The 15,609-nt window shown below is 34.8% G+C and overlaps 1 protein-coding gene across 1 annotated transcript in view; it reads left to right on the top strand.

Moving 5' to 3' along the window:
* Nucleotides 1-14,693, top strand: part of LOC138322936 (zinc finger SWIM domain-containing protein 8-like) — a 32,065-nt gene extending 17,372 nt beyond the window's left edge. The window contains exons 10-22 of the mRNA XM_069267186.1: nt 104-245; nt 734-909; nt 1,263-1,449; nt 1,759-1,872; nt 2,212-2,336; nt 2,673-2,986; nt 3,159-3,259; nt 4,383-4,572; nt 4,745-4,837; nt 5,085-5,368; nt 5,733-6,986; nt 7,575-7,755; nt 9,353-14,693. Of these exons, the coding sequence (XP_069123287.1) occupies nt 104-245; nt 734-909; nt 1,263-1,449; nt 1,759-1,872; nt 2,212-2,336; nt 2,673-2,986; nt 3,159-3,259; nt 4,383-4,572; nt 4,745-4,837; nt 5,085-5,368; nt 5,733-6,986; nt 7,575-7,755; nt 9,353-9,569 (3,378 nt within the window). The 3' untranslated portion in view covers nt 9,570-14,693. The remainder of the gene's footprint in view (nt 1-103; nt 246-733; nt 910-1,262; nt 1,450-1,758; nt 1,873-2,211; nt 2,337-2,672; nt 2,987-3,158; nt 3,260-4,382; nt 4,573-4,744; nt 4,838-5,084; nt 5,369-5,732; nt 6,987-7,574; nt 7,756-9,352) is intronic.
* The last annotated feature ends 916 nt before the right edge of the window (nt 14,694-15,609 follow it).

Below are 15,609 nucleotides of genomic sequence, written 5' to 3'. Positions count from 1 at the left end.
CGTCACTAATTATAATTTAAGTTTAATCTCTTAAACAAGAGTATAAGAAAGTATTCTTTGTAACAAATTTGTAAAACAACACATTTTATGTTTCCCCTTATAGGTCCTCTTTGCTAGAGCTGAGGCCCTGCATGCTCATGGTCATACAAAGGAAGCTTGTCGCTTAGCCCAGAGACTTGCTGAGGAAATGTTAGCAAATCCTTGTGATCTGTTAGCTGAAACAGCAAATCTCCCTAGCATTAAAGGTTTGTATTATAAAGTCAAATGTATACAATATAATATATATAATATATAATAGTAAAAGTATATAATATCTATATATGAAAAAGTATGATGGTTAGGCAAGGTCAATTTTGAGTGTCCAAGTACCCTTAAAGAACTTTTTACTAATATAGCAGTATTATTTTGTGCACACACTTGATTCAATTTACTTAATAAATAAGTTGTTTAAAAGGAAAGTTCAAAGTTTTCTCTAGCCTATATTAAAGTGCAATGTCGCTAAAATTTTGGATGGAGCCTTCTTGTCAGAAAATAAATTACAGATTGATAAATTAACTTTAGTTCAAATGGTTGTAGATAGCAAATTTTGATCAAATCATGACATTTTGTAGTAGTTTGCTTTTAATTTCTTAAGTGGGTAGTGCTTTCTCCACAAATAGATGTTCAGATATTAACAATTAGATCAAAGTTATGCATTACTAACAATAAATTATCATTGTTATGTACTATGTAGGTAAGAAGAAGAAAGCGCTGACCAACATCAGTCTGATGGCCAGTTCCACACTATCCAAGGCTGCCTTCTTGTCCAGTGTGTTGGCAGAGGAGCACGAATGTTTCCATCTGGCCTTCAAAGTGGGCATGTTTGGACTGGAACTCCCCAGACCACCAGCTTCCTGTAAAGCACTGGAGGTGGGTAGCAATGCAGGATTCAGTTTCATGTGCTTCCATATACATCAGTTACATAGTCAAAAATTCCCATACAAAAATAATAGTTGTCTATGACTTTCATCTTTAAAATCTGCTTCTGTATAATGTCTTATTGTTATGCATGTTCTTGAATGAAAGTCTGTCAAAAATACATCAAAAGAAACTTTACACAACCCAAAACAAAAGGGTCTGCACTATTCATGAAATGAAATCTAGATCAACTTAAAAAAAATGCGAAGTGTTGATGGAGAGTACAAGCTAAATGATGTTTTCCTACTCTTGCAACATTTGCCTAGATAATTATGCTCATGTATCGTATGTATCATTTGTTGTAGGTAAAACTAGCATATCAGGAAACAGAGTTGCTGAATCTGCTGAAGAAGATACCACTTGGTCCAGCAGAAGTGAATGTGCTGAGAGACAAGGCAGAACAACTTCGTGACAGAACTATTAAATCTCGTGGTGATGCTCTTCTGCCGCTCACTCTAGCCAGCTTTATATTTGATTCCCTCTGCCTGCCAGGTTTGTAGATTTATAAATACAATCAGATAACAATTTAAAACAAAGTAATGTGTTTCCCATAGAAAGCCTACCATAATTGTCTATGAAAATAAGAAATATGTGTAAGATGATTGTCTATGAAAAAAGAAATATGTGTAAGATGATTGTTTATGAAAATAAGAAATATGTATAAGATGATTGAAATAGGGTAGAAGATTATGAAAATCAGAAATATGCCTACGATGATTGAAGAAGGTAAAAGCTTAATATTTATTGTTTAAACCAGTGATTGAAGACCCATGATGATCATATTTCTTGGTTATGTTTCAGTATTCCCTTTAGGTAGCACCAACAGCAGACCTCCCAGTAGGTCGGTACAGATCAGTATAGCCAGGTCACCAGGAGATGAGAAGCTTGGGTTTGAAGGAGCTGTCGCAGCACTAGGTAAGGTCACATAAACATTCTTTTTATGCCCTCCACCATGAATGTGGTTGAGGTATGGTGTCACCCATAACTGTTTTGTTTCATTTCATCTAGATTTCATACCAAGATGGGCATCATTATGTTTTACAAGCATATTTAAGTTTAATCATTAATAAAGTCAGAAAGTTTAAACCAATTGGTATTATATCCTGATTGATAACATTTACATATTACATTTACAAACAATAAAAGCACAGGATCAAGCTTGCATAGAACTGAGGAACATTTTGCTTTTGAGAAAAAAAGTTCTTATTGTCTTAAGAATCCCTTGCTATTTCTTAATTTGAAAATGTATTGTAGGTATGAAAGCCAATGTATCGGAGGCAGATCACCCACTTTTGTGTGAGAGCACAAGGAGACAGCGAGGAGAACTAGCCATCACAATGTTGGTCCATTACAAAGATGATCAGGTCAAGCTTAGCAAGGTAAAAACTTTTCTGAACATTTTTTCAATGAAAATACTAGTATGACATGACATAAAGAATGTCACTCTGTTTGACATGCGGCAAATCTTCTATATTTGTTGTTATAAAGTCACCAGCTACTGCAGGAGAAACCAAATTCAAAATGATCCTGGCTATTCATGGGTCGATAAATTTTAAAAATTAAGGTGGTTTATATCATCTATCTTCATAGTTACATTATTCAGTGAAATCTATATCGTTTTGTAAGACTATAAGTCTTTTGTCTGAAATATGTGTATTATTGCCATTTGACAAATCTTGATATATATAATAAGTTTTTATGAAACTCTTCTTCAGATCATGGATAAGCTGCTGGACAAGGAAGTTCATCAGCTGTACAAAGCTCCTAGTCTAGTTAACTACCTGGGTAGTAAGTCTCCCTCCGCTCCACCTGCTGCACCAATCCCAGCCGTTCATCCTACCCCCACCACCGGTCAGTCTGTACCTCAGGCCTCCACATCACAGGCCGGCTGTTCAAATGTTAGTCAGCCACAACAACAAAGTTCTGAGGCCAGTGGTCAAGCAGCTTCAGCAAGGACAGTATCCAACACAATGGTGACATCTACATCAGGTGCTAGGCCAAAACTCACATACCCTCTTAGGTATAACAGGTAAGATGGAATTAATTTCTTGTCTCTGGCTTTTTCCCACCTTAGAGAGTTTAGTTTGACCAGTATCTAACAGGCATCAACGCTGTATGAATGGAAACAGTTTTTAATACCAAAACCAGTATGTTATTTGATAAGCAACTCTCAAGGTACATTCAATTTTATTTGATTGTAGTGGGAAGGATACAGACAGTTCTGCAGTAGAGGAGGAAGAAGAACTTAAAGCTCTGGAAGCCAAATTAAGATGTATGAGTATGAAGAAAAAACCTTCACAAGGTATGAATTTCATTTCATCCTCATTTTATGTCTTTTGATAATACATATAATTTTTTTTTTTTTTTGCTTGGAGAAACAGAATAAAAAACCTTATACAATATCAGTCCGGGTGCCTGAGCTCTAGATCTGATGTACCCAAGAAAGGCATTCAAGCATGACCTAGTTAAGTCACCATGTGCACAGAGAGTGAGAGACTGAACAATGTTCTGGCAGATGACTATTTTGAACAGCAAAGCAAGTCTATCCTACCAATATCAATAATATAATAAACAGTAACTTCTATGTAACAAAGAACGCAATTAACAAAGTTCTGACAAAGGAAAGAATTATTTTACAATACATCAAGAACGTAAACCATCTTGCAATAGTCCCAAGGATAATGAGCGATAGTGCTACATACATACACCTGTTTCCGAGGATGATTTCATATAGGCTTGTGGGTATATATCTGCAGGTTATTTATTAATTATTTGTTACATTTTTGAATGTGCAAAATATCTTGGAGTAGGAGCCTTATAGATTCATATTGTACTGGAAATTAAAATTTTAGGAAGTAGTTAACGAGCACTGAATGTGTAACAGACATATTTCTAGTATTGATATTTTTATTACGTTATTCATCTTGGGTATGGCTAGTAATGATATTATTATTACATTATTCTCCTAGGTATGGCTAGTATTGATATTATTATAACATTATTCATCCTAGGTATGACTGGTATTAATATTATTATAACATTATTCATCCTAGATATGGCTGGTATTGATGTTTTTATTACATTATTCATCCTAGGTATGGCTGGTATTGATATTTTTATTACATTATTCATCCTAGGTATCGCTAGTATTGATATTATTATAACATTATTCATCCTAGGTATGACTGGTATTAATATTATAACATTATTCATCCTAGGTATGACTGGTATTGATATTATAACATTATTCATCATAGGTATGACTGGTATTGATATTATTATAACATTATTCATCCTAGGTATGGCTAGTATTGATATTATTATTACATTATTCATCCTAGGTATGGCTAGTATTGATATTATTATTACATTATTCATCCTAGGTATGGCTAGTATTGATATTATTTTTACATTATTCATCCTAGGTATGGCTAGTATTGATAGTAGTGCGCCTGAGACAACATCCAGTGACAACTCTCCCACTATGGTGAGACGTACGTGGAAACACCAGGGGCCAGGCAGTGACTGTGGCAGTTCAGGGGACAGCAGTGATTCTATCGGATCCAGTAGCTCAGGGGACAAGGACGCCAGGAACAAACTCAGAGAAAATGAAAGGTGACAGCACTGCTGTTTATAAGTCATTTGACTTAAACTTCATAAAATCTTCAAATGTTGATACAGAAAGAGATTTTCTTTTGAAAGAGAATTTTGGATAGAAATCCAGAGTTGTTATTTTGGCCAGAAAACATTCTGTAAATTCTAACGATGTTATTCATTTCTGTTGTAGCCCACCCAGTCCTTTAGGTGCCAGATTCATGCCATCCCAACTGATGGAATCTAGAATCCTTACTCCAGGAATGGCCAATGTTAAAAATCCTAGGTAAATGGACCGTACAGTCTAATTTGATTGTCTTGTTTTAAATGCTTGAGTGGTGATTTATGGGCATTTCAATTGGAAATACATGTACATGTTTCAAGCTTTCTTTTGTCAATAAATGTAAAGCTTCATTGCATGTATATGTAAAATTCATGTCAAAATGGTTTTGCTATTGCTTTAATTGTTCAATGTCTATGTAGAAAAGCTATTATGCTGTCATGATACCTCATTATCATTTATCAATTTTCAGGTACAAAGGGAAGGCTCGTATAATGCCAACAGTACCCAACCAGCCAAGTGAGGCTTCAGCACATTTTATGTTTGAGTTGTCAAAGACAGTTTTAACAAAGGCAGGTGGTAATAGCTCCACATCGTTGTTTACACAGCCTAGCAATACCAATACCCATACAGGTCCCCACAGAAACCTCCATCTCTGTGCCTTCCAGATCGGCCTGTATGCCTTAGGTCTCAACAACTGTGTATCTCCTAACTGGCTGTCACGGACTTACTCTTCACATGTGTCCTGGATCACAGGTACTCAGAACTTGATTGTAAATCTTAATATTCAAGTTAATATTTTTCTTAAACAAATGATGTAATTTTAATGCTTCACACATGTCAGGAACTTTCTTGAACATTGTGATATTGGAAAACCTGAGTTTTAATTAGCAGTCACAATATTGAGTCTTCTATTGAGCAATTTATTTGATTTATTAAATCTAAAATGCTACATCGTATAAGCATATTTTTTTATGATTTATTAGATTGTAAATCAGAATGTTCTTTATAAAGATTGTTGTGAATTTTGAAGCATCTGGTTCAAATAACAAAATCTTATTTATATCTTAAAGCTGTTCTTCTTAATGTTCATTACTATTAATCTTTATCGATGTTGTAGGACAAGCTATGGAAATTGGAAGTGCAGCCATCAACATGCTGATAGATACATGGGAGGGCCACCTCACACCGGCTGAAGTTGCTTCCTTGGCTGATAGAGCTTCCAGAGGTCGTGATCCAAACATGATCAGGGCAGCAGCAGAACTAGCTCTGTCCTGTCTGCCTAATGCACAGGCTCTGAATCCATCAGAGGTCCAGCGGGCCCTGATCCAATGTAAGGAGCAGAGCAGGGAGATGTTACAGAGAGCTTGTTTGGCCGTCGAAAGTGCAGCCAAGGGCGGTGGTGTGTATCCAGAAGTTTTGTTTGATGTTGCCAGACAATGGTTTGAATTGTCAGAAGAGGCTGCAAAGTCTAGTCATAATCATTCATCTATAGAGACTGCACCCCTTAATCATGCTGCATCAGAATCTAATGACGCTGGTGTTCCACCTGCGGCAGTTGTGACTGCTGCGAGTGTGGCCGGGGCTCCACTGCCTACCGACAGGAGGAGTCCGTCCTCGCTGTCAGTCATTCCATTCAGCTCCACCCCTCCACATTCGTGTAATCAAGTGACACTGACAAACACACCACAGATGATGCCTCGCGCTGTCAATAGTCAGATTCCTACTCAGCCTGTTGTGCTGTCCTATGCCATTCCTCAAGCAAACCCTCACCATCCACAGCTACCTCATCACCACCAGTATGTTCAACATTACGGATATGTTCAACAGATACAGCCATTCGGACATCAGTACACCGCGCATCAGCCTATCCCCATGCAGAACCCCAACCTTCATCATTTTGTACCTGCATTCACATATCAAAATCAGCCTCACTTCAATAACATGCAAGGAATACCAACTCCTGCCAGTATGTATCCTGCCAGTGCAGCACCACCATTCCGGGCCCTCACTCCTGCTGTACAAGTGTTCCCTAGTCATGCACAGTGTCATCCTCCTGCTGTCCAGCAGATTCCCACATCCTCAGCAGGATCTGTTCAGCCTTCACATCCTATAGAGGTAGCATCTGATGGCTCCTCTCAGTCTCCTAGTCCGCCCCAGTCTGCTGCTGCCATCCAGGGACAACACAATGGTCAACATACGACCACCAATCAGGTCCAGTTTAACTATCTGATGGCTGCCTTCCGTGTTGGTATGTTAGCTCTTGAAACATTAGCAAGGCGTGTACATGATGACCGACCACAGGCGAAGTATGCCCGCAACCCACCCTATGGGGAGGATGTCAAATGGCTCCTTAATATAGCTATCAAATTAGGTAAGTTCTGTTTGTTACCTAACAATCATATCATGTTAAAAGGGAATAATTCATGTACCATGTGATACCTGAACACATTTGTGTTTGACTAGTATTTCCAGTGGTGATGGAACGTAACTATTTGTAATCTTCCTGCTGAAATGATGTTAGTGCGGATAGCATATTTTGACATGTTCCATCACCAATAGAAACAGTAGTCCTGCAAAACATTATCGGGTATCATGTGGCACTAGTACTTAAATTATTCCCATTCATTTGGAACATAATGATTGCATTTAGTGTATTGTAAACTGGTGAATTTTTTGTATCATTTTATTTCACAATAAAAACAACATTTTCATGCGTGCTACTGTTAACTTATATACAATTATTATTACCTATCATGACCAAATTAAGAGCACCTTTTGGCTTAGATAAAGATTTTACATTTCAAATAATAATAAGGTGATAGTGATGAGCTTGTGAGGGTACACTATATTTCTATTTTTATCAACATTTTGAATGGCAAAGCATGGATATTGTCATAAAACATTCCATAGCTTTAAATATTATAATTATGATTATCATTATGTTGTGTTTATGTTGCAGGTACAAATTATCTCCAACAGTTTTGTGCCAGTGCAGTGAATGCAGTGGTCAGTCCATTTGTTTTATATGACATCTACGTTGAAGGTGCTCACATCTTGGCCAGGAACAATCCGTCTATTCCACAAGGTCATCTGAGACCAAATAATATACTCAACCCTCTGGTCCAAAAATGTCTTCAAATGTAAGTAGTACTATGTAAAGGCTTCTACTCAGTGGATCTCAATCATATTTACAAGTAGATTGACTGGTTTTGAAAAATTTTCTTTTAAAGGAAATAAACTTAGAAATCCTGCAATACAATGGTTAAAGATGCTTCATCGTTGACAAATGGTAATTTTTCTATCAAAAACAGGAGCAGACAAATTGGTATTTTTCTTCAGTTATGAAACTTACTCATTTTACACCATTACAAGTTTGAGGTTTCCAATTTACTTCAAGATAAAGATATTAAAAATAATTAATTGCATTCTGGAAAAATTCCATGTCACTATTTCCTATATGGAATGAAGTACTGATTTCGCATGCACCAAAAACAACATAAATGATCTTATATTATTTTTTGGCGTCAATTGGTCACATATATAGTCCACAACTAAACCTCAATTACGGTTCAAATGATGAGTATCATATATTGTCTGTCGGCGGTGGAGCATCTTTAAAAGAAGGTTATATTGTTAAAATTTAAAGAAGTTAGGGATATACCCATCAACACTAAATATTCTGTAGATTTATTGAATTAACAATATATAATTAATAATGATTCAAATCTACTCCATTTTTAGTGTTTATCAAATCCTCTTTACCTTCATGTGAATCTACATTATCTTTGAAGCTATGTTAGAAAACTTGATATGTCTGATTCAGTGTTGGTTTCTAGACAGAAACAGTAAATACAGATACTTTAAATTCTGGGCATTTATAGGGCATACATATATGTATGAACACGTTCAAAATACCATTTTATTTTTGTGGGGATGATATTTCACAATTTTGTGGGACATAACAATGATTGCAAAAGGAGTAGATATGAAAGGACCAGTATTTGGCCTTAATTTTTCAGGCCGAAAAATATTAACTCTGATCCACATCAATTTCACATCAATAAATACTCTCATACTTGCCATTCATCAAAACATAACTTTTTATAACCATGTACACGATGTGCTCCACTTATGACGTCATCAAATGGATGATTTTCCTCTTCTCGCCAGATTTTGCTAGAAATTCATCATCTTTAGGTTAGAAAAGGCTTGAAATGGATTTGGCTGCCACCTTGGAGCAACTTTATATTTTGCATGGATATGCGTAAATACACGATACACAACGTGTGAAAATCTCTTTCTGCTCCACGAAGGCGGCCACATTCATTTTTAGAGAAAACCACTCAAAAAGTATGATTTTTCAAGGATTTTTGTGAAAAATGGCGGGAAACTGCATGTTGATGACGTCATAGTAAACATAATTGGCACATGCGGGATATTTTCGAGATGTAATGTGTTAGCAAATGTATTCAACTGTTATATGGCAAAATATGTTGTTCTTTACTGGAGAATTAATTTTGCAGCCATATTCGAGTCTTAACGTACCTTCTCCTTTGGTCTACAACATATAAAGAAAGAGTTGAATCATATGTACCCTTAAAGTCAAATTGCAAAAACTTTGACCTGCAAAAATAACCGGCTGTATGGTGGCTACTGTATCACTTTACTTTAAATATGTATCAGTATGTATCACTTTACTCTAAATATGTATCATTTCATCACACTCAATATTTTCAGGTTCATCCAATGTGCTCACCAGCGTATACACCATATCAACCCTTCTGAGTATGACGATTTCATAAACACCATCTGCAGTGCCAGAAATGCCTTTTGTCTCACACCAGGAGGTATGGTCCAATTTCAAGAGTTTCTACAAAGTCTACGCAGGACCAAGTCGTGCCGTAAGGATCTCTGGGCAAGGATAGTCAATGGCCTAGCCACTGGAAACGTTTGATGGCGATTTTATATAGACCACTGACAATTACAATATCAAGATATCTATTTCTCTAAAAAAAGAATAAGCAAAAAATACTGTTGTGTATGGAGATGTTTATATTTTTGTGGAAGAAGAATTCAATTCATCCTTCAATTCAGGATTTTACAAGGATTTATCAGATAACATGACGTTATATTTTAATGAAATTTTGAGTTTATTACAAACAAAAAAGAAGAGTTATCATACTTATTTGACTTTTTTCATTGTGTTGGTATATTCTATCTCACATCAGTGTCAAAGTGATTCATAATCTATTCAGGTATCATACTCACTATATTACGAGATATGTTTATATTATGTTGATAATCTGTTGGTTATATACACATTTAGTTTTACTTGTGTATTGTGGTTGATGATTTCATGTTGAATTTATACACTGTTCACTGACGTGTATCCTTTTGTTTGTTGATATTGTATGAATATTAGTATGTTTTACTGTTTAATAATGCTGATTTTGTACATCTGGGATAAACAACCTCCTTAATCCACTAATGCCAAATCTAGTGTGATTCAGTTTTGATAGATGTGTACATAGATTGTGAAGAGATTCATGGAAAACCAGTTTGAAATTAAGATGTGATATTCCATCACTAGAATCTTTCTCAGAGAGAAGATAACTGTCATCAGAGTATAATGGTAAAATTTAAAATTGGGCCGGAAATATTTAACAGGGTACATGCATGTTATAGTAACAGTATCTAACGGGATAATTGATTGGGTTAGAAGTATTTAACATGATAATTGATTGGATAAGAAGTATTTAACATGATAATTGATTGGGTTAGAAGTATTGAACAGGATAATTGATTGGGTTACAGGTAGTTAACTGGATATTTGATTGGGTCAGAAGTATTTAACAGGATAATTGATTGGGTTAGAAGTATTTAACAGGATAATTGATTGGGTTAAAAGTGTTGTACAGGATAATTGATCGGGTTACATATATTAAACTGGATATTTGATTGGGTCAGAAGTATTTAACAGGATAATTGATTGGGTTAGAAGTATTTAACAGGATAATTGATCGGGTATCTGTTATGAATGAATCTTGTGTGATACCAGAAGGGAATTCACAGGTGTTGTTAACTGTCATCTATGCACAATTTAAGTTTTGTTATGAGTGCGTTCACCTCCGACAGATTGAAGTTTAAATGTTGGGTATGTTAGATCTTGTGATTTCAAAGTTTGACAAACGCAACATCTACTAGGATGAATAATTATACCAGATACTCAAGTAATATTGAGTGTTGGATGACGTTATCAAAACCACATCATGATAAAACCTGTAAACTTTTATACAGTATTAGTTTTGTTACCATTACACTTTAATCAAGTTTCAAAAATTAAATAATCATAAGGAAAGTAACTCTCTCATACAGCACCTCAAGTGTATTACAATGTATTGTTCTTGATGCACTTGACACTCTGATTTAATGTCGTTTTAAAAATATTTTCAAAACTATTTATTGTGTTATAGAATGTTTTGCTGTTATCTAAGGGGTGAAATAATCTTTTAAAAAAAATGTTGGTACATGTATACAATAACAGAAACAGTTTGTTTGTTATTAAGTCAGACTCAGTCTGTTAGAGACTTTAGTTCCAATATTGTTAAATTACATCTATAGCAATTTAATATTGTCCTTAAATAGCAGTTCATAATTGATGTTAAACCCTTTCCATTCAGCATTTGATTTGTGCATTGTCTGAATCAAGAGAAAAAAACCAAAACATTTTGAAATGAAGTTTTTTTATCATCCTGTAGACAAAGTATTATTGTTATGTACAAGATAGGCATCCTAAACAGTAAATTGATATTAATTTCTATACTGCATGCATTGTAAATATATTTCCTTTGTATTGTTTTATAACTAGAATATATTTATATTTATTCATTCATTTGTGATTTATTTAATTAATTTTTTGTTGTATTTCTTTCTACAATGATAAAATGTCCATAATTGCCAATTAAAAAAAATTTCCATGATTTAAGAAAAACAAAACAAAACATCTTTCAATGTTCAGTTTTATATGATTTATTTAATTATTCTTATATAAGGGGTATATATTTTGATGAAATGGTCATCATTTAATTTATTGTTCAGTGAAAAAAAACCATTATCAATGATATGGCTAACCTACACATAAAAGCCTATCCTATAAGGAATCAATTTTCCTTAGCTGTAGACAAGACAGAGAAATCTGTTACATATCAAATGTTCTACTATAGGTAGACTATACAGCCTGATGAGGATTTGTTACATTTTCTTGTGCCATGGTGGATAAATTTTATAAAATGTTAATATTTCTATATTTTATAGACCAGTCAACATTTAAATGAACATTCATTTCTGTAAAATATTAACCTTTCTCTCAACATGTCTAGTGAGATGACAAGAGATCATGTAGGGAGAGGGGACGGGTGTCTGGGGAGACAAACATAGGAATCATCACTGTTTTATTGTAATGTGTATATGACCATATAAACCAAGCATTTTCTGCAGCACCTGTTTGTATTTATATTTGTATATTTGTTTCCAATGTTGATTATAGTTATCCGAGATAAAACAAAAATTTACTCACCCTGCGACTGTTGATCATGAAATATCTGATAATATTATTCTGTATTTAAATGATGTAGAAATGGTTATGTTTATGTAATTTTTTAAAAAGACAAAATTATAATACTCCCAGCATGAAATATGACTTGCATATATATATACATGCAAAATGCATTATCAAATTTTTGTTCCAGAAATGTCTCTGAATTTTTTTGTACTGCATACTTGTGTAAATTCACCCTAGGGTATTGTATTGCCAGTTTAAATACTAAGAAATTACATGATTTGGCTTCCAGAGAAACTGCTTAGTATTTCCAACTGTGAATGTACTGATTTGGATGTAATTAACTGTTGGAGTGTTTGATTTTGACTCTTTGTTTAATCCATTAAGAATAGATTGTTTGTGTATGTGTTTAACTTCAAAGTCCCATCTTTGTATGCTTGAAGCATATTTGGTAATGTTGAATGTTTTTTTCTTGAATTTTGAATGCATAGAGTAGATAGCATTGTTAACTTAAAATAGTCTAAAAAGAGTATTCTTAAGCATTAAAGTCAGTTGAGAGAGTAAGGAGTAATAATGATTATCACAAAAACTACAGTAGGGTTTAATCAGTAGTGCTAATTCAAAATAAATCAGCAGTACTTCTTAAGCAGCGATACTGTGTCTTTCTAAATCAATGGTACTCTTTATTAAGCTTTAGTACTGATTAATTTAATACAGCAGTAGTTTTACTGCTTAGCATCTAATAACAGTATCCTGAAGTAGTACTCTTCTACATTTTATCAGCAGTACTTTGAGCAACAGTACTCTTGGAAAAACAGCTGTACTGATTTAAGCATTAAATCAGCACTACTGTTCAGCAGCAGTACTCACTTATGTTAAGTCTGTAGTCTTTGTACTAGTTAGGGTTAGGAACATTAATCAGCAGTGCTTTTAGTTAGAGGTACTGAATGAATTATAGAAATATACAAGGAGTAATAACATTACTACCTAACAATGAATATAGGGTACATGTAAAAAAAAAAAAAATTAAAATAGAGTTAGATTAAGGAAGTTAACAGCAGGCTGGATGATACTTTAATAAAATGGTCAACACTTTGCATCATCGGTTACCCACGTTAATCAGCCTATGGAGCGTAGTGGAGTTTAGACACTGGGTTTCCGAGGGTGCTCACTTTGTTGTATAAGGAGAGATGTACGTGTATTTGTTTGCACAGTTGCTGATAGTATTAGGATATAACATAGCCTTACTACAATAAATTGGATCAAAATTAGATAAAAATAGAATATAATAATGGTAATTAAAAATCTAAAATTAAACATGCAATATTAAATAAGATTGGGTTGAAAATGTGTTTGTATTGGTAATGTGAATCATTCAATAGGATTTTCCATTTAATATTGCTTGTGCCTTCATATCTTGATACATTACTTACGCCACATTAGTCATTTCAACTTTGTCAGCAACACTTGTGCTTTTGTGCTCATTTTTGTTTTGTTCATATTATTGGCTGTAAATGTGGCCAACAGCTGATATGAAATGTTAATTACCTGACTCCAACATCTGTATGTGTTGTATTTAACTAGTCACCCTGGTAAATGATCTCCTGTTCAGTAATTATGTTACCAGCGGCAATTCATTCTATTTAGCAGTCAAAAATATTGTGTTTAGTGCAAAAATTAGCAGGTATAGCTTTTTGTCAAAATATTTTAGTATGGATATCAAACAAAATTCAAATTGATTGCATAATTTATGTTAAACTATGTCAAATTGATTTTGATCTCATTTGAATATATTCATGTATACATATTTATATAAGCAACGAATAGGTATCACAGTATACTATTAATTAATAATCAATATAATGCAGGCTCTTTTCTCTTTTTACTAGAATTGAGATAAGATTTTCAGGAAAAGTTCTTTGTAATTTGCAAATACATGTAAAACAAAAGGTAGATGAAAGGGGGTATACATACAGGGTACATTTGGATATCTGAAGAAACATTCCTGCTAGCTCATAATTTGTAACCCATTTCCATTTTGTGTGGAAACTCACTATTTATTTGGATATCTATGTATGGAGATTGATCCATTACAATGTAATTTGTAAGCCATTTAATCAATATAATCAATGTTCTGATATGGTTATTTGGAAATAAATTTTTATGCAATCAATTTGATCTTCAGAAAGGTACTTATCATGTTTGGTATCGCCCAACTGGTGGGTCTTTTCACCGTCACATGACAAGTCGGCCACCGTCACATGACAAGTTTGTCTCTGTCATGTGACCTAGTTTGTCTCTGTCATGTGACCTAAATACCATATGACCAGTTACTCCACCCATTCTGTGTAGAAGCATGACTTATGCAATGAAGCAGCAGTGTAAAAGTGTACACCCCAACTTACCACATCAGAGCATCTGTTCACCACAGAGCATAATGTTGGATTACATCCCACCATCTGTAGCAGTTATAGCATCCACTCATGTCATCCAAACCGTAATAAAGTAATGTATTAGATATATTTGGCTTCTGTTGTATGTTTATTTGTGTATTAGTAAAGGCCTGTGGCATGGCGTCTGTTCGTCTTTCCATCTGTCAGGCAGGAACTTTTCCATCTACCATCAGCAATATCAGAACATTGAAGAGATTACATGTCTAATATTGGATATGTAGTGTACCTGAATCAATTTTGACCTTCGTCAAAGGTCACACGGGTCAATTGGGCTGAAGTTAATAGAGATCCGATATATGGCTGGCAGTCTACTGTGATGAAGGGTTACAAAGTATTTATGCGACTTCTTAATAAAGAGGTTTAAAGATATGGCATTATCTACAGCTTTCTGGAGAAAAAGGTTACTAAAATTGTTCAAATGAATGGTGACCTTGCACAGTTCACAGTTGCCAAAGAGACTTAACTCTTTAACAAAAAACGGTACAACAAACACATTCCCACAGCTTCTGGTCATGTCCTCTACACAGAATGGCAAGACCACTGCAGGTTTATCGCCTCTTTTATTACGAAAGGACATCAAAGGCATTGCTGGCGATGTCAAATCTGTCAAGCCTTTGGAATCGGGTGATCTCCTAATAGAGGTTTTCCGCAAGCAACAAGCGGAGAACCTCCTTGGAACCAACAGTTTTGCCGGCCTCAGTGTGTGTGTAGAAACACACTCGTCATTGAATTGTAGCAAAGGGGTAATCAGGTGCCCGGCCTTGCGTAATGACAATGAGGCCGACATACTGTCATATTTCCAAGAGGAGTGCATTCCGGTCACATACGTGAAAAGAATCATGACCAGAAAGAGTGGGAACTTGGTCCCAACACACACATTCATATTGACGTTCGCTACACCAACGTTACCACAGAGCGTAACTGTTGGTTACCAGCGGTATACTGTCACCGTCTACATACCAAATCGCTTGAGGTGCCGTAAC

The sequence above is a fragment of the Argopecten irradians genome, chromosome 5, assembly GCF_041381155.1.
Source record: "Argopecten irradians isolate NY chromosome 5, Ai_NY, whole genome shotgun sequence".
NCBI lineage: Eukaryota > Metazoa > Mollusca > Bivalvia > Pectinida > Pectinidae > Argopecten > Argopecten irradians.
The sequence above is the reverse complement of the archived record's forward strand: the minus strand, read 5'-3'. Positions and strand labels throughout refer to the sequence as shown.